General features: G+C 41.4%; 2 protein-coding genes across 2 annotated transcripts in view; one reads left to right on the forward strand and one right to left on the reverse strand.

The window, feature by feature from the left end:
* The first annotated feature begins 6,781 nt into the window (after nucleotides 1-6,781).
* Nucleotides 6,782-15,284, forward strand: MANSC4 (MANSC domain containing 4). Its single transcript, XM_003265643.4, has 3 exons — nucleotides 6,782-7,010; nucleotides 11,256-11,390; nucleotides 14,668-15,284. The coding sequence occupies exons 1-3, from the start codon at nucleotides 6,782-6,784 to the stop codon at nucleotides 15,282-15,284; spliced, it is 981 nt and encodes a 326-aa protein (XP_003265691.3).
* A 6,407-nt stretch (nucleotides 15,285-21,691) lies between these two features.
* MRPS35 (mitochondrial ribosomal protein S35) overlaps nucleotides 21,692-22,872 on the reverse strand; it is a 46,473-nt gene continuing 45,292 nt past the window's right edge. The window contains exon 8 of the mRNA XM_003265642.4: nucleotides 21,692-22,804. Within this exon, the coding sequence (XP_003265690.2) occupies nucleotides 22,535-22,804 (270 nt within the window). The 3' untranslated portion in view covers nucleotides 21,692-22,534. The remainder of the gene's footprint in view (nucleotides 22,805-22,872) is intronic.

A 22,872-nucleotide genomic window follows, 5' to 3' on the forward strand; every position in this document is an offset into this window, starting at 1 on the left:
TAAGGAACTAAAAAATAAAAGACATAGAAAATGTTCTAGTAGATTCTGGCCTCCCTGGAAAAAAATGAAGGAAATAAAAATGGATCTATGACTTAACTCAGTTGTTTTCTTGGATTCTATAAAAAACATTCATCTCTTCACCTTGCTTCACCTGGCCTTTAAATCGTTACTGATAAAACTCCATTTTCACATCAACCCTTCACACTTCCATTCTCTATGAGGGTGCAGTGAGACACGATAAGCTTTGGAGCAGGAGGTGGAGTGGGTGATCATGGATTTAGCAGCTTCTTTGGGATGCTAGAGTGTAACATCCTGTATTAAGCATCAGGCTGGGGAATTTTGCTGGGAGGCGCCCCCTGTATCAAAGAGGCTTGGACCTACGATTTTTCTGTGCCTCAACCGGCAACAATGCCAGATTCAGTGGGTCAGCCACAAAGAACAGGCTCTCAGTCTCTCCTCTTTCTCTTGAATCTTTCACCAATGGATGCTTTTGTTTCCCAGCCGTCATAGATATGCCTCAGACTGGTATTTTCTTGCCTTTTTAAAACAGACCAAAAAAATCATGCTCAAAGAATGATGTGCATTAGAAAGGCAATTCAAGCACAGTAACATTATCAGGGTAAGATGAGGTTGGACAGGGAGTCTGGGGTATTAGTCTCACAATACTGGGCATTGATCTTGTGAGGGTTTTTTGGCTCCCAATATGATAATAACATTATTTAGGATTGGGAGCATCTTAAATGATCAAATCATTTTAATAAATTACATAGTAAGTTTTCTGTTAAGCTAGAAATGCAAAGTCAGAGCAATATAAATTCCTTTATTTTAAAAAGACCTAAATCAGGCTTCCTGAAAATGTTGCTTTATATAACTGGAGGTATAATTTTATAGATCTGTTATTGACTGATCATTCAATAATAAAAGCCAGCTTTGTGGTACTATCTGTAAAACAGTTTTACAAAAGAGTAATGGTCAAATAGAGTTAGGTAATTTTTATTTTTTATTTTTTTAGACAGGGTCTCACTCTGCCATTCAGGCTGGAGTGCGGTGGCACTATTACGGCTCAATGAAGCCTCCCAGGTTCAAGTGCTCCTCCCAGGGGCCTCCCAGGTTCAAGTGCTCCTCCCACCTCAGCCTCCCAAGTAGCTGAGATTACAGGCATGCGCCACTATGCCTGGTTAATTCTTACATTTTTTGTGGGGACGGGGTTTCACCATGTTGCCCAGGCTGGTCTTGAACTCCTGGGCACAAGTGATGCTTCCTCCTCAGCCTCCCAAAGTGCTGGGATTACAGGCATGAGCCACCACACCCAGCTGAGGTAGGTCATTTTTTAAAGAATTTATGGAAAATATCCCTTTTGAAATAGCAAATAGAAAAAAATCTTAGTACAAGATCCTTATCACAGTATTGTTTTCGATAACAAAAAATTGGAAAACAACATAATATATAATAATAGTAGCTTATATGTATTGAGCGTTTAGTGTGTGCCAGGCACTGTTGTAAGTGCTTTGCATGGATTACAGTACCGTTTTTATATTTTACAGCTGAGGAAGCTGAAGTGCAGAGTAAATTTTGGTATGGTAGAATGAAATGCCAAAGAGCCATTAGAAGTTTTTGTGTAGACCTTTCTTTAGGATCACTGAAAAATATACTTTTTTTTTTTTTTTTGAGACAGAGTCTCGCTCTTGTTGCCCAGGCTGGAGTGCAGTGGTGTGATCTCAGCTCACTGCAACCTCGGCCTCCTGGATTCAAGCCATTCTCCTGTCTCAGCCTCCCAAGTAGCTGGGATTACAGGTGTCTGCCACCATGCCTGGCTAATTTTTGTGTTTTTAGTAGAAACGGGCTTTCACCATGTTGGCCAGGCTGGTCTTGAACTCCCAACCTCAGGTAATCCGCCCACCTCAGCCTCCCAAAGTGCTGGGATTACAGGCGTGAGCCACCATGACTGGCTGAAAAATATACTTTTACATTAAGTTTTTAAAAAAAACAGATTTTGGAACAGTATGATTCCATGTATGTAAACCTATATATTGTAAAATAAAATTTATAGGAGGCCAGTGCGGTGACTGATTCCTGTAATCCCAGCACTTTGGGAGGCCAAGGCGGGAGGATTGCACAAGCCAGGAGTTTGAGGCCAGCCTGGGCAACATAGTGAGACCTCGTCTCTACAAAAAAAAATTTAAAAATAAATAAAACGTATAGACCATTGGTTTGTTTATTATTTATTTGAGACACGGTCTTGCTCTGTTGCCCAAGTTGGAGTGCAGTGGCACAACCACAGTTCACTGCAGCCTCAACCTCATGGGCCCCACCTCAACCTGGCTAGTTTTTTAAAATTTTGTAGAGACAGCCTCTCCCTATGTTTTCCAGGCTGGTATCAAAACTCCTGGGCTCAAAGCAATTCTCTCTCTTCGACCTTACAAAGTGTTGGGATTATAGGTGTGAGCCACTGCACCAGCCAAGACCATTGGTTTGAACTGAGCTCCTGCACTAGCCCCAACAGATGAAACCAAAATGGAGTTACTCAGGGTGATGCTCCATGATGCCACCAGGCCAGAACCAAGATCTGTATCTGATCTTTGAAAAACTCGGGAGAGAGATAATAACCAAATCCCCAGACAGGCTGCTTTTAACCAGCACGATAAGGCAGTGCCCTCTGCTTTAACCTTTACGAGGAAAGTAATCTATTTGTTTATTTATTTATTTATTTTGAGATGGGAGTCTCACTTTGTCGCCCAGGCTGGAGTGCAGTGGCGCAATCTCGGCTCACTGCAAGCTCCACCTCCCGGGTTCACGCCATTCTCCTGCCTCACCCTCCCGAGTAGCTGGGACTACAGGCGCCCGCCACCACACCCAGGTAATTTTATTGTATTTTTAGTAGACACGGGGTTTCACCATGTTAGCCAGCATGGTCTCGATCTCTTGACCTCGTGATCTGCCCGCCTCGGCCTCCCAAAGTGCTGGGATTACAGGCGTGAGCCACCGCGCCTGGCCCCTGCTTTTTATTTTCTATTTCTGCTTTCCTCAGCTCTTTTCCATCAACAAAGCCACCTCCTCTGCTCAGTTTATTGGATTTTATCGAATGAGGTGTTGCCCTATTCTGGAATCACAAATAAAAGCCAATTAAGATCTTTAAACTAAATTTGTTGTAATTTTGTATTTTGACAGTTCATATGTTTTTTTAAATAACAATATCCAGAAAGGTGTTTATTAAGATGGTAACTGCTTGAATAGTTTCTTTTTGTATTTTTCTATATGATTTGAATTATTAAAGTCAACATATGTCAATTTAATAGAAGCAAAAACATTTTTAAAGAAAAAACATTTAAATTTTTCAGGTACCATTTTTTAAAAAATAATTTTTATTAATTTATCATCAAATGAAATGGAAACATAAGTAAATAAAACAACTTGCAATTTTAAAATAAAGGTGACCAGGCACGGTGGCTCACACTTGTAACCCCAGCACGTTGGGAGGCTAAGGTGGGCAGATCACTTAAGGTCAGGAGTTTAAGACCAGCCTGGCCAACATGGTGAAACCCCATCTCTATTAAAAAATACAAAAATTAGCCAGGCATGGTGCTGCATGTTTGTAATCCCAGCTACTCGGGAGGCTGAGATGGGAGAATAGCTTGAACCCGGGAGGCGGAGGTTGCAGTGTGCCAAGATTGCATCACTGCCCTCAAGCCTGGGCAACAGGGTGAGACTCAGTCTCAAAAAATAAATAAATAAATAATTAAAGGTGAAATAGTGACTGTTTTCCAAATGTCTTGAATTTACTAAAGCTATGCTATTACTTCACTACCATTTAAAAATTATTTCTCTTTAGTTTTTCAGTTCCTCAATATTCCTAAAACAACTTTATTTCTGTTTTTTGTTTTTTGGGTTTTTTTTGAGACGGAGCCTTGCTGTGTCTCCCAGGCTGGAGTGCAGTGGTGCAATCTCGTCTCACTGCAACCTCAGCTGCCCAGGTTCAAGTGATTCTCTTGCCTCAACTTCCTGAGTAGCTGGGATTACAGGCATGCACCACCACACCCAGCTAATTTTTGTATTTTTAGTAGAGATGAGGTTTCACCATACTGGCCACATTTGTCTCAAACTCCTGACCTCTAGTGATCCGCCCATCTCAGCCTCCCAAAGTGCTGGGATTACAGGCGTAAGCCAACATGCCTGGCCTATTTCTGTTTTTTAACAAGCAAAACTGAAGTGTCTTCCTTTCATCAAAGCTTATGGAGTGATTTAAATGAGGTAAAAGTAGTATATGGTCTTAAAATGGTTCTAGGTAATTAGGTTGAGCATCCTTGTTTAGGTAAAACTTCCATTTATTTCGCTCATCTATCTGTATCAGTGTTTCCCAGACATCTTAGGAAATCACCTGGGACTGTTGGAAAAATAAGAATGTCACTCTCCACTCAACAGCTACTGAATCAGGCTGTCGTGACTTTTAAAGTACAAATCACATTTGTGAACCCCTCTGCAGAGCAAGAGCACCCTATTGGAAAGAAATATAATGTATTCCACATTGCAACAGTGTAGTGGTTCTGCGTATTTGATAACAAGGCCTTATAACAACTTTTGATTCAGTTGCATTGCTTCCTGGTTTCTGCAATTTCAGCGCACAGGGACAAGTTTTGAGATTGTTGTGGATGCCTCCCTCTACCTCTGCATTCCAGTTTCTACCATTTCTTTTTAAAATACTTGGTCCCAAGAAGTTATCCATTTCCAGACTTTATGTAATCTCCAAAAAAAGTTTTAAAAAATTTAAAGCATGCTTTTACATTGAGACTTGTAGATCCTTTTTTTGTTTGTTTGTTTTTTGTTTCTTAATAGCACCAGCCCCTGCAGGGCTTTATTTATGTATTTATTTATTTAGTAGAGACCCTGTCTCCTTGTGTTGCCCAGGCTGGTCTCAAACTCCTAGGCTCAAGCAGTCCTCCTGCCTCAGCCTCCCACAGTGCTGGGATTACAGGCATTAGCCACCCCGCCTGGCCAAGACTTGTAGATCCTTTAAAATGAAACTTTGATCTTTATTTAAATATAATCTGACAGCAAAAGGGTTAAACAATTGTGGCTTGTTCCATTATCCCTGAAAGGAATACGAGAACTTCAAAGAATTATATAGCACACAAAAGAACCTATACTTAATATGACTCAAAGACTTGAAGATTATAAGATTAGAGAGTAGACCTTCCTGTTTATGTCTCGAGGGCATTTTCTAAGAGAAATAGCCACAGAATCTCATAAAATATCGAGAGTAATTTTTTGTTACTCATCCTTTCCCTTCCTTCCTTTGGCATTATAAAACCTCTCTTCCCTATCCCTTCAAACAGATGGAATCGTCTGAGTCGTTGCAGGTAAGCAACTGAAATTTGCTTTCCATAAGAAGTTCATTAGAATGAAATGTTTATCATTTTGTGTATTCTGTGTGGCTTAGGCAAGGTTAGGACTTAGTGCATAATATAATTTTTGCTCAGAAGAAAATGAAGTGTTTCATATTTAAAGCTATTCAGTCTTAACTACTTTCCTTTTCATTATCAATTATTATCATATGTTTCTAAAAATCAAAAGATATGTAATAACTAGATTGACTATTATTAGGAAACAGATGAAGAGATGAACGTTCAAAGAATGCTAATGATTTTTGTGTCAAGAAGGTGAATGAGTCATTGTATAAAAAGGTATAAAAGAAATACAGATCACAGATTAGAAAGTTTCTCTTTTTTAAAAGAAACAGTAGAGTGCTTTGTGCCAAAAGCTGATTATCACTAATGCTTCATATAAAATTGGATACAAAAAAGCAACAGTTTTATGCTTTGAGCTAATTTGTCACCTTGGATGTCACAGGATATGAAACCCACAACTTTCACAAAAGCAACAGTCCGTTTTCACTGCCTTTTCAAATGTTTGGGCATTGCAGTTGAAATGATTTTATTACTATTTAGAAATTTAAAAACATTTCACCATTTTCCTAGTGTTTTTTGTTTGTTTGGTTGGTTTGGTTTTTCTGAGACAGGGTCTCGCTCTGTCACCCAGGCTGCAGTGCAGTAGTGTCATCTCGGCTCACTGCAACCTCTACCTCCCAGGCTCAAGCAATCTCCCACCTCAGCCACCCAAAGTGTTGAGATTACAGGTGTGAGCCACTGTGCCTGGCCAAGGTTTTTTTTTTTAAGTAAGAATGAAAACCCAAACCAGTGCAAAAAAATTTTTTTTAGTGAACCTGAATGTCAGAACTTAAATTCAAAGAAATAGAGATGATTTTTTAAAAGACAATCTGCAATCACAAGTTCTTTAAAAATCAAACAGAAGTGCCCTCACAAAATCATGTCTTGTTTTTGATGAAATGGATACTTCCTTTATCTGACGTCAAGTGACTAACTTATTGTTTGCCTCAGAAAGCCTCTTGACTAAGGTTTCCACTTGTCTTTATATTTACTTAGCAAAAGGTGTCTGTGACTATTCACTTTCAGAGAAAGAAGAAAAGCAGAAAAGAGAATGCACATCTTAAGATGCTAAGGGACAGGGGATTGAAATAGCCTGGAAAGTGTTCAGAAAGAATGCCAGCAAATCAAATGTTCACCTGGGGCTCGGGAAGAAAGAAAATAAAAATCAATGTGCAGTCAAAGAGTGGTCTTATTTTGCTAGAAAGTGACTCTCCAGAAAAGCTGCAAGGAAGCTCTCCCTTAACAACACCTCTGACATTCCAGAGACTGTCCTAAACTCCAGTGTTCAGCTTCTGTCTGGAAATCAGACTTATCTTCGAGTCTTCCTTCATACAGGAAACATGCATGTGGCAGTGGTAGCAGTGAACATGATATTGCTCCTAAGCATGGGGTGGACATCAGACTCTCTCTGCTCACCCACAATTTTTTACAGAGACTGCTGGATCCGTCGCTTCGCAGGTCTTCTAATCAATCTGGAGGAGTCTCAGAAGCTGGGAGCCCAGTTCTTGAAGTATTATTCTGAAAGCACTGGCCAGGAGTGCAGTAGGAGCTGCTGTCTCCGGAAGGATGGTAAGTATTCATGATATGCTTGGGCAAAAATGAGAAGAAACTTCCAAGGGTGAAGCCCTAGGTGAGGAGCCCTAGGCAGAGGCCAGTAAACAGTTGTAAAGGACTAGAGAAGATGCCCTAGGGTGTGGGAGAGAGAGGGAGAGGAAAGAGAGCCAGTGAAACTGATTTCACAGTCTGGGCCAGAGCAGGCTCTATTTACAGATTTAATAATGATCCAGAATTTGATAGCACCTACAGGAAACAGAATCCTCTTTTCTTCACCAAAATGCTAAATGAAAATATTTCCCCCAAGGTTAATTTACAATATTTTTACAGCTCAAAATATATATGATTTTAAAAATATTTATTTATTTCTCATTTAATTTTAAATTTTTAGAGACAGAGTCTCACTATGTTGCCTGAGCTGGTCTCGAACTCCTGGACTCAAGTGATCCTCCTGCCTCAGCCTCCCAAAGTGCTGGGATTACAGATGTGAACCACTGCACCCAGTCAAATATTTATTATAATTTCCCTTTCAAAATACATTTTGGTGATATTAGTATCATATCAAATTTTTTTTAATGTGCCGGGCCAGGTGCGGTGGCTCATGCCTGTAATCTCAGAATTTTGGGAGGCCGAGGTGGGTGGATCACCCGAGGTCAGGAGTTGGAGACCAACGCGGCCAACATGGTGAAACCACCTCTCTACTAAAAATATAAAAATTAGCCAGGGGTGGTGGTGAGCACCTGTAATCCCAGCTACTCGGGAGGCCGAGTTAGGAGAATTGCTTGAACCCGGGAGGCAGAGGTTGCAGTGAGCCGAGATCGCACCAGTGCACTCCAGCGTGGGCAACAGGGCGAGACTGTCTCACACACACACACACACACATACACACACACACACCCCTAAACTAAAATGTGCTGACTTAGGTTTACCAAATGTGGAATGTATTAAAAAACAATTTAGAGTGCGATTCATGTTTTGAAAGAAATAGGGAGATATATGTCAAATACTCGCCCCAAAATCATATTTCCAAATATTCCTCATAGATGTTTTGTCTGTCATATGGAATCTGCGTGTAGACTTCATCCATGTAATATGATCGAGACCTGCAATTAGGAATGTTTATTTTATTATTGCAGGATTTCAAGTTATAATTGCCTAAAGACTTCTTTCATTTCTTTTTCATTTTTCCAAGATTTTAATGCTACTTAAAAATAAACAGCAAAAGCAACACAGCACTTTAAAATAATTCCCTTGGTTGTTCCACACTTTCTTTCCATGGTTTCATATCAACTTGTTAACTTCCAATGCCTCTTGCCCAATTACGTATGTAAGATTTTTGTGTATGTAAGATTATGTATGTAAGATTTTCGAGATGAAAATTGGAGCTACAATAATTTAATAAGAGGAAATCTTTTTGAAAAGTTAGCCAATCCAGATTTCCACCTTCCAGATGCTTTTAACTCCCATAAGGCCTCACTGAGGGGAGAGAGCAGAGGGGCAGGACACTTCCTTGAATTTTCCCGTAGCATGAATTTACCTGACTCCACAGCAGAGAAGCCCTGGCCTTTGGACTGTCGGGGATACTGTAAGCATATAGGGCAATCCCATGATTTTAAAGCCCGTGTAACTTCTCAGTTGTGGCTTTCTTCCTTCAGAACAAGAAAGAACAGGAAGCACATTCCAGTTATTAGCCGGAAGCCATAACTTTAAAATGCCACAATCCTGCTCAGAGCTGGGATGCCGAATGTATACAAGGAATGTAAAACATGTTTCAAAATTGTCCTCTACAGAATCAACTACTTGCTCATCAGAAATTTTAAAGTCTTAAGTTTGAATAGTTTTTCTTTCCCTTAAACTTTACAGCACAGTTCTCAGGGAATGTATTTGTAATGTGTAATGTATTAGCAATGTATTATTTACTAATTTTTGTCTTATTCTTTCTCCTGGAAAAATAGAGTGCAGCAAAATGAGGATGTGCTAGAAGTAATGATGGAGATGCAACTCCTCACAGTTCACCTTACACAGAAGCAGTACAGGTTCTGCTAGCAGCAGATCCACAGCTTTAGGCATGCTTTGAGGTCTGGTGATCAGACACTAGCCCTCTGTAATCTTATTTTATTAAAGAAGTTGATACCTTGGTGGCAGGTAGCTCATGCCTGTAATCCCATCACTTTGGGAGGCCGAGGCAGGCAGATCACTTGAGGTTAGGAGTTTGAGACCAGCCTGGACAACATGGTGAAATCTGTCTCTACTAAAAATACAAAAATTAACCAGGCGTGGTAGTGCATGCTTGTAATCCCAGCTACTCGGGAGGCTAAGGCAGGAGAATCACTTGAACCCAAGAGGCGGAAGTTGCATTGAGCCAAGATTGCGCCACTTCACTCCAGTCTGGGTGACTGAAAAAAAAAAAAAAGTTGATACCTTTTGGCCAATGGATATTTCATATCACATGGTCTCTACTGCACTGCAGCAGAAGTAAAATCTATGTTGCACTTTCGTGAGGGTAGACTGAAGATTTGCATTACACAAATCTGCTTCAGGTTTTCCAGAACTAAGGAAACTTTTTTCTTTTTAAGTCTTCTCTTCCTCTGTCAGAGAACTGTTTTCTTTTTCTTTTCTTTACTTTTTTTTTTTTTTTTTTTTTTGAGACAGAGTCTTATTCTGTTGCCCAGGCTGAAGTGCAGTGGCGTGATCTCAGCTCACTGCAACTTCTGCCTCCTGGGTTCAAGTGATTCTCATGCCTCAGCCTCCTGAGTAGCTGGGGTTACAGCTGCGTGCCACCATGCCCAGTCAATTTTTGTATTTTTTTTTTTAGTAGAGACGACGTTTCGCCATGTTGGCCAGGCTGGTCTCGAACTCCTGACCTCAAGTGATCCGCCACCTTGGCCTCCCAAAGTGCTGGGATTACAGGTGTGAGCCACTGCGCCTGGCCAAAGAACATGTTTTAAAAAGCAAATTTGCTTAGAAAAGGAAAGACAGCATGAGCCAGTAGTGTGTCCCCACCTGTTAGAATTCTACCTGCTAGCATCCCTGCCTGTCCAGTCCCTGCCTCTTTAAATGACACTGATTAGGCTTTTCCTTGGATGTGGTTTTGCATGTGGGGAGAGTGCACACCTGCAGTCAGGGCAAGGTGATGCTCACACAGCCTGTGGCCTTTCCACCATCTGAGCCGCTCAGGTATTACTCTTTTGCCCTTCCCACTACTCCCTCTTCTTCTTTACAGCATTTGTCCCTGTATTTTCCTATTTCTTTCTCTGGTGACCCCCAGCCGCTTAGTATTCTGAGAGGACACTGTGCCTAGAAACCTGATATATAAATCCCCAGGGTTTTTTATTGTTGTTTTTGTTTGTTTTTTGAGACAGAGTTTCGCTCTCGTTGCTCAGTCTGGAGTGCAATGGCGCAATCTCGGCTCACTGCAACCTCCCGGGTTCAAGCAATTCTCCTGCCTCAGCCTCTCGAGTAGCTGGGATTACAGGAATGCGCCACCACACCTGGCTAATTTTGTATTTTTAGTAGAGATGGGGTTTCTCCATGTTGGTCAGGCTGGTCCCGAACTCCCGACCTCAGGTGATCCGCCCCCTCCACCCCCTCCGGCCTCCCAAAGCGGTGGGGTTACAGGAATGAGCCACCACGCTGGGCCTCCAGAGGTTTTTGTAGCTAATCTAACTTTTCATGAACACAAAATTCTGGGACCAGGAAATAATGAATGATTCCAAATATCCTGTGTGGGATGGAAAGTATGAAAGATTACTTTGAGAAAATCAGTATTTTCTTTTAAAAAGGCATTTTCTGGCTGGGTGTGGTGGCTCCTCCCTGTAATTCCAGCTTTGGGGAAGGCAGATCCCTTGAGCTCCGGAGTTTGAGACCAGCCTGGGCAACATGGTGAAACCCTGCCTCTACAAAAAATACAAAAATTAGCCCAGCATGGTGATGTGTGCCTCTAGTCCCAGCTATTTGGGAGACTGAGGTGGAAGGATTGCTTGGACCCGGGAGGTCTAGGCTGCAGTGAGCTGTAATCGCACCACTGCACTCCAGCCTGAGTGACAGAGCGAGACCCTGTTCAAAAAATAAAAAAAAGTATTTTCCATATTCACAGAAGCAGTTACAATAGTTTATAAACGTTCTGCAAAATGTCTGCACGTTGCCCTGAAAAATACTGTTAATCCAGTATTCCTGAAACAAATATAAGTTACTCAGAGTTCATGAAACTGGTGGAAATTGAGACCATCCACAGATGTACTTCGCTTGTTTCCCTTTCAGTTTCCTGTAACCTGGCTGTCTTCTACCACAATCCTATTCATGATAATATCAACTGTCTCCATGTTCACTGCCCAACACTGGAGAGCTGCATATTAGAGCCTGGAACCAGTGCCATTTTGTACAACATAACAGACGGTAATGATTACATATTTCAAGACTTTTAAAGAGTGCTAGCAATATTCTAGTAGAGGCATATAGCTGAGAAACTGGCTGGCAATAGCTATATGTGAGTCCCTAAAATCATTATTTTCCAGTGAACTTTGGAAAAATTTTGGATACCTAGGACAGAAAACTGAAAGAAAATTCTCTTTAGTTTGATGTGTTCAGCAAAGAGTTCACTCCAGATTATAAATCATACATGATTGAACAAGAGCTTACCCACTATATTTCATGAATCTCAAGAACTCTTAGCAAAGCCAAAGGAAGCGTTTCTCGGCCAGGCGTGGTGGCTCATGCCTGTAATCCCAGCACTTTGGGAGGCCAAGGTGAGCAGATCACGAGGTCAAGAGATCGAGACCATCCTGGCCAACATGGTGAAACCCTGTCTCTACCAAAATTACAAAAATTAACTGTGCGTGGTGGCACACGCCTGTAGTCCCAGCTACTCAGGAGGCTGAGGCAGGAGAATCGCTTGAACCTGGGAGGCGGAGATTGCAGTGAGCTGAGATCATGGCACTGCACTCCAGCATGGTGACAGAGCAAGACTCTGCCTCAAAAAAAAAAAAAAAGGTCCTGCGGTGGCTGAGGGTACCACTAGGAGATAAAGAAAATGCTAAATGGCAGTTTTGAGGGCCATGGATACTGCAAACAGGATTCGGAAAAGAGGGATGTCAGGTTCAGGGAAACTTACCACCGTGTGCTGACATACATTAGCATATCATTGGTCCCAAGATAACCAGTGTATTTTATTTTAGAAATGTGTTTTGTGCCCATTTATGTAATCTCAGGGTGTAAATTAGTGACCATAAGAGATTTTTGCCATCAAAATGCAAAGGAGATAAATTTCTTTATCAATTTGTATGTATGGAACACCTGATGCTCCAGGCTAGAATTAACACGGTGGAAGGTCGCAGCCGTATCTCTGCCCTCGAGTTCCTTTATAATCTAGATGATGTGACAAATCTTACAGTTAGTGTTAAGACACAACTAAATACAAAAATATGTGAAGCTGCCTCAGTGCGAAGTTTCAAAGGGGAGGCTAGTGAAAGTCAGTGTATCGAGAGGAGGTTCATGGAAGAAGGCAGGCAGAAGAAGATAATGAGTTCTATATTATGCCACAGGAGAGTAAGCAAACAGATCTGGCCACAATAAGGAGACATGTAGTTGCAATGAAAATATGGCTAAGATAAGGTAGGGACAGGTATCGTAAAGGCCATGGACAGAGTAGAGTTTTGATTTGACTTTGTCAGAAACAGAGAACAAGGGCATTTAATGAAAAAACATGTGAAGTGATATCTATTTGTCCTAGTCCAGGAAAATTACATGCAGGTACAGATTAGAAAATCTAGTCAGGGAAGCGTTAAAGTCTGCACAAAGTGACAGTAGTTGAAATGAAGAGAAGGGATAATTACCAGAGCATTGGGAAGATTGAATAAGGACTTAATCACCTTTTTAATAAAAGGAAATGAAGTAAGTGGAGTCAAAATCACTTTGCAGGCCAAGTGCAGTGGCTCACGCCTGTAATTCTAGCACTTTGGGAGGCTCAGGCAGGAGGATCACTTGAGCCCAGGAGTTCAAGACCAACCTGAACAACACAGAGAGACCCCCATCTCTACAAAAAAAATTAGCCAGGCAAGGTGGTGTGTGCCTGTGGTTGGTCCCAGGTACTCATGAGGCTGAGGTGGGAGGATCACTTGAGCCCAGGAGTTTAAGGTTACAGTTAGTTATGATTGCACTATCACACTCCAGCCTGAGTAACAGCTGTCTCTTAAAAAAAAAAAATATCACCTTACAGTGTAGATTTCAGTGTGGGTGATGGAAGAATGATGATGCCAATGAACGAGACAAAGAGGCAGAGGTAATGATTTTGGCTTTGGGCATATTAAGAGATGATATAAGAGGTCCAGATGGAAACCTCCAATAGAAGACTGGATAAATGAGATCAGAGCTCAAGAAAGAGGGGAAAACATACTGATATGGGTTTCAATACCATTGATGTAGTGGTGCCAGTTGAGCACAATCTCTTTGTGTGTGTTAGAGGGGAGGGGGCAGTGAAGAGAAAATACAGCTGAAAACCAAGGACTGAAGATTATGGAAACCACACAACCAGTGAGATTGTACAAGAGAACCAGCAAAAGAAAGTAAAAATGAGAGGCAGGTAGTCTGGGAGAAAATGCCAAGGGGGTCCGGGGTCCAGGGAGTCATGGAAGAAGAATTCAAGAAGGTGGCCGGCAGTATCAAGGACAAGAGAGAAGCCAAAGCAAGGTGACGTGAGTGATCAGGAAGTAAGGAAACAATTGACTACCTCAGAAGCAAAGGATGCTGGCATGTTTGCGCAGAGAGAGAGAGAGAGAGAGAGAGATCACCAGCAGGGACCATTGGAAAGCTGCTGAGAGTTTTTTCTCTTCTCCTATAAAGACAAAGCAGTATTTGTTCATGTCTGAAGTTAAAGGGAAAGGAGTTAGTATACAAGGGAGAAAATACTAAAGACAAAGCAAGACCCTCAGAGGTCAAAAAGGGATGAGACTTAAGGCTTTGCTCATGATTTTGCTTATAGTCACCCTTCTCAGGCCCTATTTTGCTTAACTTGATTTAAAGATGCTATATTGCTGGGTGCAGTGGCTCCTGCCTATAACCCCAGTACTTTGGTAGGCTGAGGCCGGTGGATCGCTTGAGCTCACAAGTCTGAGACCAGCCTGGGCAACATGGCAAAACTCCATCTCTACAAAAAAAAATACAAAAATTGGCTAGGTGTGGTGGCACACACCTGTAATCCCAGCTACTCCGGAGACTGAGGTGAGAGGATTGCGTGAACCCGGGAGGCAGGGGTTGCAGTGAGCCGAGACCATACACCACTGCACTCCAGCCTAAGTGACAGGGCGAGACCCTGTCTCAAAATAAATAAATAAATAAGTAAATAATAAACGCTATATTGTGTCTCAAATCGTTACTGTTTCTACAGCTCTCAAAGTAACACTCACTATTGTACAAAAACCCTGACAGACACAAAGCCTTCTCCTTGGGTGTAGTCAAATTTGTTCATTTAAAAAAAAAAGTGTTTTAGAAAGTTAAGATAAATTCAAATGTAGCCAGTATGTTTGGAAGCCTTTGAGAAGTATGTGGTAGTAGAACGTGAATTTAGCTTCGTTCAATAACTCATACTGGCAAAAGCCAACCCCTTCTCCAAACTGTGCTTTAAGGTTTTTGCTTTGAAAGTAAAAATAAAATGAATGATGCCTTATTTATTTTTCAGGTATAGATCCGGATTTGCTGGTTTTTGAACAATCTCCCACGTATCTAAATACTCGTTCTTCATCCAATAGATGGGACAGACTAAGGGTTCTAAAAGCTATGAATTTAGATAAACAAACCACCATGATAAATGGTATGCTGCCATCCACAGAGGCTCCATCCTCAACCACGCATCAAGATTTGGTTGAAAACACAAACAGTACCGGTTATTCTAAGGAATTAACCACAGATTTTTGGGCAATATTTACTTCCCGGAATGACTCCATTACCACAAAGATAAATAAGGTGTCACCAAGTACTGATTTCATCAGCAATCCAGATAATAAGACTATTTCTCCTTTCTTTGTACCCATAGACACAAAACTTTCTCATATGCCGATCCCACCCCGACTCAACAGTAGCAAACAATTACCGAACAAAACCAAAGGATACAATAGCAGAAACCACACATCTGCGAATGAAGATGAGGTATCTGTGACTTCAAAGAGTTGGCTGGTTTCTGTGGCCCTTTGCACCTCTGTCATCTTTCTCGGCTGTTGTATAGTCATCCTGGCATCTGGATGCTGTGGAAAGCAGCAGGGCCAGTATAAACTAGGACAGAGAAAATCAGGATCCTAGCACATTAAAAACCATAACCATATGAAGGAGAACTCTTCATAGTAAAAACTGTAGCAAGATCATATGCTTTCAAGGATATCATTTTTAGTTTTGTGTAAGAAAAGGCAGTTTGGTTAAAAAAAAAAAATTAGGCTGGGCGTGGTGGTTCATGCCTGTAATCCCAAAACTTTGGGAGGCCAAGGCAGAAGAATTGCTTGAGCCCAGGAGTTCGAGACCAGCCTGGGCAACATAGTGAGACCCTGTCTCTATAAAATGAAAAATTAAAAAAAAGCACATGGGGCAATATGATGCACCTGTGGTCCCAGCTACTCAGGAGGCTGAGGTGGGAGGACTGCTTGAGCCCAGGAGGGCAAAGCTGCAGTGAGCCGTGATTGCACCACTGCACTCCAGCCTGGGCAACAGAGCCAGACTCTGTTTCAAAAGAAAAAATAGGATGCTCACTCCTACCAATTTGTGGGAAAAAAAAAAAGCTAATGCTTGATAAACATAACTGCTTTTTTTGTTGTTATTTCTATTTTTTGAGTAGTGTTCCCTCTGCCAGAGTTGCAAAATTCTGATCCTTAACAGTTGTTACTGAGTGAGAGACACTGTTCGAGTGCTTTGGGGGCATGAACTCACTGAATCCTTCCAACCCTGAGAGGTGGGTGTACTGCTATTAACCATGATACTATTATTATCACATTTTACAGACGAGGCAACTGAGGTGAAGAGAGGTTAAGCATCTTCCCTAAAGACACACAAGTATTAAGCAGTGAAGTCAGGACTTAATTAAACACAGGTAGTCTGGTTCAAGACCATGCTCAAAATCACTGTTAGACTAAGAGCCTATGTTTTCCCAAAAAGCATGAAAAAACAATACCAGGAAGAAAACAGCACAATATCATCATATTGGCCTCCCAGTCAAGGCCAAATTATTGTCACGTATAGTAATGCAATCATGTAGTAATTTGAGCAAAAGAACACAGTGACTTAACAGTTACTAACCCATAAGCAAATGCTTCCTGATCTTAATCTAGCTTTCTACTTTCAATTGATTAATCCGTCTCAATCCCAACCTGTCTTCATCTTCCTTTCAGTAATTGTGCTACGGAGCTCTTTGAACTTTTCGTGTTGATTTCTGTTGAATAAAGCTTGGGAGTTTTAGTTTTAGTTACATCCCTCACTTGTAGACATTCTGTTTTCCCAGGTGTAAAGATTAGCTCCAGGTGTTTCAGTTCTGTCCAAATCTTACACCAGATTTACCCCTTAAATCTTAGAAGACTCTTAAGTGTGGAATACTGTAGTTCAAGTCTCTAATAAACTTAAGCTTTTTAGGCCCCTCATCTCATTCCTGAAACTGGTTTTTAATGTGAGAACAGATATTAAAAGACAGCTAATAAGCATAAAGAATAAATAAGGGGCTGGGCACAGTGGCTCACGCTGGTAATCCCAGCACTTTGGGAGGCCGAGGCGGGAGGATCACCTGAGGTCAGGAATTCGAGACCAGCCTGGCCAACCTGGCAAAACCCTGTCTCTACTGACAATACAAAAATTAGCAGGGCATGGTGGCACGTGCCTGTAATCCCAGCTACTGAGGAGGGTGAGGTACGAGAATCACTTGAACCTGGGAGGTAGAGGTTGCGATGAGCTGAGATTGCACCACTACACTGTAGCCTGGGCAACAGCGAGACTCTGTCGAAAAAAATAAAATAAAATAAATAAGGGGAAATCCTATTTATAATACTTATAGTACTGTTTCCTCATATGTTAAAACAGACTGTCCGTGGGTACACTAAATGTCCAGATTTCACCACTACGCAATATATCCATGTAACCCAACTGCACTTATACCCCTAAATCCATAAAAATAAAACATTTAATTTCGAAAGAAAAAGAAAACCCAAATTTTCTAAGTCCAGTGGCTTATATTTCCTTTTCTTTCCCTGGTATTAATACTGGGTGGAAAAAGAGAATGACTATTTCTTTTAATACAAAAGAAATATATAAAATCTCTTGCAGTTGAATACTAACCACAGTTAAAAGTCTGATTTTAAAATTTAATCAAAAGGCCAGGCATGGTGGCTCATACCTGTAATCCAAGCACTATGGGAGGCTGAGGCAGGAGGATCACTTGAACCCAGGAGCTTGAGACCAGCCTGGGCAACATGGCAAGACCCCATCTCTACAAAACAATACAAAAATTGGCCAGGTGCGGTGGCTCATGCCTGTAATCCCAGCACTTTGGGAGTCTGAGGCGGGTGGATCACCTGAGGTCAGGAGATTGAGACCATCCTGGCTAACACAGTGAAATCCCCTCTCTACTAAAAAATACAAAAAACTAGCCAGGCGTGGTGGCATGCGCCTGTAGTCCCAGCTACTCGGGAGGCTGAGGCAGGAGAATTCCTTGAAACTGGGAGGTGGAGGTTGCAGTGAGCCGAGATCTAGCCACTGTACTCCAGCCTGGGCGGCAGAGTGAGACTCCATCTCAAACAAAAAAAAAAAGAAAAAAAATTTAGTGGGGTGTCGTGGTGTGACCCTGTAGTTCCAGCTACTTGGGAGGCTGAGGTGGGAGGATCACTTGAGCTCTGGAGGTCGAGGCTGCAGCGAGCCATGAATGTGCCACTTCACTCCAGCCTGGGCAACAGAGTGAGGCCTTGCCTTAAATAAATAAATACATAATCAAAAAATTAGCCAGGCATTGTGACACACACCTGTAGTCCTAGCTACTTGGAAGGCCATGTTGGGAGGACTGCTTAAGCCTGGGAGGTTGAGGCTGCCCAGGAGGCGGAGGTTGCAGTGAGCCAAGATCATGCCACTGCACTCCTGCCTGGGCAACAGAGTAAGACTCTGTCTCAAAAAAAAAAAAAAATCAATTTACCTTAACGTCATAATTCATAAAATTAGTAGGTGTCATAAATTTTATCAATTTCTTCCCTAATACATTAGGGGAAAAAACACCATGCTATTTGAAGCAGGGGGCGGGGTGGGGGGCAAGATTTATATTACCCTAAAATTATATTTACAGAAATAATTCAGTAAACTGTCTTTATACATTTTTGTACATACATTTAGAAAATCATTACTTTTTTTTTTAAGAGAAGTCTCGCTCTTGTCCCCCAGGTTTGAGTGCAATGGCTTGATCTTGCCTCACTGCAACCTCTGCCTCCTAGGTTCAAACGGTTCTCCTGCCTCTGCCTCCCAAGTAGCTGGGGTTAAGGCTCCTGCCACCATGCTTGGCTAATTTTTGCATTTTTTAGTAGAGACGGGGTTTCACCATGTTGGCCAGGCTGGTCTCGAACTCCAGGTGATCTGCCGTCTCGGCCTCCCAAAGTGCTGGGATTACAGGCGTGAGCCACCACGCCAGGTCGAAAATCATTAAGTATACGTTAATTGCTTTTCCAGTAGACTAGGGCTGCTAGAATTAAAAAGGTTTTTTTTCCCCTTGGGGCTTCTCAGAATTTTACTCATTACTTAAAGCTGATAATTTCATATAAATGACCTTAATTTGGGAAAAGTATATTTACCTTCTAAGAAAACAAATTCCTTTTCTTCTTCAGCCCTTCTGACCGTTAGATAAATTGAGTAAATTTGGACTGGAGAGACAACAGACCAGAATCAGTTAAGAAGTAAAACAACTGAGACTAGAAACTACTTTCTTACTGGGAGCCAGAGACGAAAGAGAACTTCCGAATAAAATTTTAAATTTTATTAAGAAACAATCAGACCAACCCAGGCAACACAGCAAGAGCCCATTTCTACAAAAATAAAAAAATTAACCAGGCATGGTGGCATGCTACTCGGGAGGTTGGGAGTAGCTGGAGGTCCCAGCTACTTAGGAGGTTGAGGTGGGAGGATCAGTTGAGCCCAGGAGGTTGAGGCTGCAGTGAGCCAAGAATGTGCCACTGCACTCCAGACTCCAGCCTGGGCTGGAATAGAGCAGACCGTGTCTCCAAAAAAAAAAAGTGACAACATTGGAAAGATTTCATGGTTACTTCCTAGGTGGGTGTCACAACCTTAGCCTTAGTTATTGACTGGACCCCAGGGTCCAGTTTGTTTGTTTCTTTTTCTTTTTTTCCTTTTCCTTTTCATTTTTTGGAGACAAGTTCTTGTTCTGTCACCCAGGCTACAATGCAGTAGAGTGATCGTAGTTCACTGCAGCCTTGAACTTTCTCCCACTTCAGCCTCCCAAGTTGCTAGGCGTGTGCCACTATGCCTGGGTAATTTTTATCTTATGTAGAGACAGTGTTTCACTTTGTTGCCCAGACTGGTGTCCCACTCCTGGCCTCATGCAATACTCCCACCTTGGCCTCCCAAAGCGCTGGGATTACAGGCATGAGCCACTGCGTCCAGCTTCTCAAAAAAGAAAAAAAAAAAAAAAGTCTGTAACTATTTAGTATTATGAAACACCAATATTGCAAAAATATGCAAAAGAATTAAAGCACCCTACAATTAAAAAAAGAGATCTGATCTACATCTTAGTTGCATATGTGTTTAAGCAACTTCTGGGCTATACAATTTAAGTTTAAAGTCAGAAATGACTGCATTAATATAGCAAAGTGTCCCCTAGCATTTTCATTATAAAGATGAATATAATGTTCCAATTGCATACATTCAGTCAACTGGCAGATTTTAAAGGACAAGGATCTGATTAATGACAAATAGTGCTGCTTAATTTTGCTAAAATTACAGTAACAACTGTTATATATACATACAGATATATATGTATATATACATTTTTAAAGTAGAGACAGGGTCTTGCTATGTTGCCTAGGCTGGTCTCAAACTTCTGACCTCAAGCCATCCTCCCACCGCAGCCTCCCAAAATGCTGTGATTACAGGCATGAGCCACTGCACCCGGTCCAAATGTTTTGTTTTTGAGGCAGTTTTGTATTAATCCGTCAGCTCTACGATTTTGCCATTAGGCTCAACAATTGTTTAAGAGTCTTCAGGTTACTTGGAGTTGGCCAAACTGCAAAAGAGGGTAGAGTCCTCTACAAGGCCATCCTACTTCTGACACCAACTGTAAGTTTGTGGGGGATTCCCTAAACAACCCTCAGGTTCAATAATTCACTAGAACTCAGAACTGAATGAAAGCTATTATTCTCACAATTACAGTTTATTACAGGGAAAGGATACCTTGAAGTCGCCCAACAGAAGAAGTACGTAAGTTGAGGCCCAGGAAGCATTCAAATGTTTAGTTTCTAGTGCTCTCCCCTAGGAGTCAGGACACATTACTCTCCTAGTATCAGTGTGTGACAATATGCATGGAGTATTGCTAACCCGAGAAGCTTACTCAAGCCTCCGTGTTCAAAAGATTTTTTTTTTTTTGAGACGGAGTCTCTCTCTGTCACCCAGGCTGGAGTCCAGTGGCGCGATCTCAGCTCACTGCAAGCTCTGCCTTCTGGGTTCACGCCTTTCTCTTGCCTCAGCCTCGCGAGTAGCTGCGACTACAGGCGCCTGCCACCATGCCCGGCTAATTTTTTGTATTTTTAGTAGAGAGGGGGTTTCACCGTGTTAGCCAGGATGGTCTCAATCTCCTGACCTTGTGATCCACCCACCTCGGCCTCCCAAAGTGCTGGGATTATAGGCATGAGCCACTGCAACCAGCCCAAAGATTTTACTGGACTCCATTCTGTAGGTATGATTGCTGACTGTCTGCTGAGTCATCTCAGCTGCCAGGTGGACTAATACCATGTGACTGAAAGCCCCTGCCCTAAATCACATGGTAGGTTTTTCTGGCATGTTGGTCCCATCCTGAGATCTTTTGGGGCCAGCTACCCTGCTAAACAAAGACAGTCCTATCAGGTACGATATAGATTACCTCCCAGAAGCCAAGGGCAAAGGCCAGACCTCTGGGTAAGGTCAAATCCTTTACTACACATCCTCCTCTCTGCTTTCATCTGCACTGTATTGTTAGACAGGATAAACCACCCTAAGCTACCACTCCTTTACATGTTCCCAAGTGATCATCTCTTCTCAGCTTCTACTGTTTTCAAAATGTTTCCTTCTTCCATCCTGTTAGGAATGTGAGTTTTTCTTAACTCTGAATGAGTCTCTGAATGTACTGGTATGTTTCCTGAAATATGCTCTAAACATGATCTAAAATTTTGGTTTTTATCTATACTGCTTTTCATCCACTACTTACCAATTTGGCTCAGTCTAGCCCCTTTTGAGTTCGTTCATAAGTCAGGCCTAGGATTAAAATGATAAGTAGTGTAGGGTGCCCCAGCAGGGTGCGACATGCCTCTTTCTCTCCTTTTTGTACTCAAGGCCATATTGTCCTTCATAACCTACAGACTCCTGGCCTCAATCACACCAGATCATACCTTCATTTCACACAAATGGTTTAGGAAATCGTTGTGAAATTCCATTTTGGCTTTCATTTATACTCTCTAATTCTTCTAGGCAAAATAAGTCTATTAGGCAAATAAACTCAGTAATTCCTTTATTTTGATTTTAAATTAATCACAACCCTCAAAGTGTTAAGAAACAGCTGACAGGTGTACTTAAAAATACTGAATTGAGAGCTACATTGAATGCAGGGTTTCCCAGGGTAGTTCTTATTTTGTCACTTACTCCAATTACATTCAAGGTCCTTATCCCTCATCTTTTTCCTGAGCTGTGGCAGCTCTAACTGGGGCACCCAGAGGGATACATACCAGGTAATCTCCACTTCTACTTTTCTGGTAGCTTGGCCCTGGCAAAATGAGCCCCACAATCTAGAAAGGAGGATGCTAAACAAAGTTGAGTCAACATATCTTTTTAGTAAATATCAGGTTAGAGAATACTCCTGAGGACCTGTTTCTAACCAGAATTGACAAATGTGAAAAATGCATCAGCTAGACAGCAGTCATGTGAACAGAGCCCGGAACTGCAAGTCAAGGAAATGGGTTCTGGGCCTATCTTCCCAGGTAACCAAAACCATTATTCAAAAGCAACTACTGAAATGCCAGCTTGTGGGGAAAGAAATGGGGAAGGTGATAAAATCACAATTAAATGCATGTATATACATGAATACCAAAGCTATTATGTAGAAATAAAATCAAAACACTTTAGACCAAGAAGAAATTAGAGATCTCCTAGTCTATTGCCCCAGTGTAAAAATAAAAAAACTCTGGAGTAATCATTGCCATTAAGCATTAGTATGAGGGAAATAATTTTAACTCTGAGGAAAAACAATGATTTTTTTTAACATTTTCAATTTTATATCAAATTAGATACTGATCATGTCATAAAATTAATAAATCAAGCAGATTTTTCTACTCCATAATTCATGTCACATTTAATAGTCTCTTCACAGATTCTTTGTACTGAGAAATGGAATTTTCATTTTCCTCTTCATTTTTAATACTAACAACAGACTTTTTGTACTCTTCAACTTCTTTAGTACCAAGGAGCTCTTCTTTATTTATTTCCATATTTTTCTCAGCAGCTTTAATCTGGAGAAGTGTTTCCACGATATTTCTTTTTGATGAGCTATTTTCCCATACATACTCTTCCATGTCTGCTTCAGTCTTACTTTTTTCCCATTCTTCAGTATTCTGAAACAAAACAAAACAAAAAAAATGAGTTCTGAATTCTGAGAAATATCAAATGTTTCTTTCTTCTT

The sequence above is a fragment of the Nomascus leucogenys genome, chromosome 23 (genome assembly GCF_006542625.1).
Source record: "Nomascus leucogenys isolate Asia chromosome 23, Asia_NLE_v1, whole genome shotgun sequence".
Taxonomy (NCBI): domain Eukaryota; kingdom Metazoa; phylum Chordata; class Mammalia; order Primates; family Hylobatidae; genus Nomascus; species Nomascus leucogenys.

Excerpts from the sequence above, each read along its gene's own strand:
- MANSC4 (XM_003265643.4), top strand. The coding sequence starts at position 6,782 with ATGCATGTGGCAGTGGTAGCAGTGAACATGATATTGCTCCTAAGCATG. Across the intron at positions 7,011-11,255 it reads CTGCTGTCTCCGGAAGGATG|TTTCCTGTAACCTGGCTGTC; the intron begins GTAAGTATTCAT and ends TTTCCCTTTCAG. Across the intron at positions 11,391-14,667 it reads TTTGTACAACATAACAGACG|GTATAGATCCGGATTTGCTG; the intron begins GTAATGATTACA and ends TTTATTTTTCAG.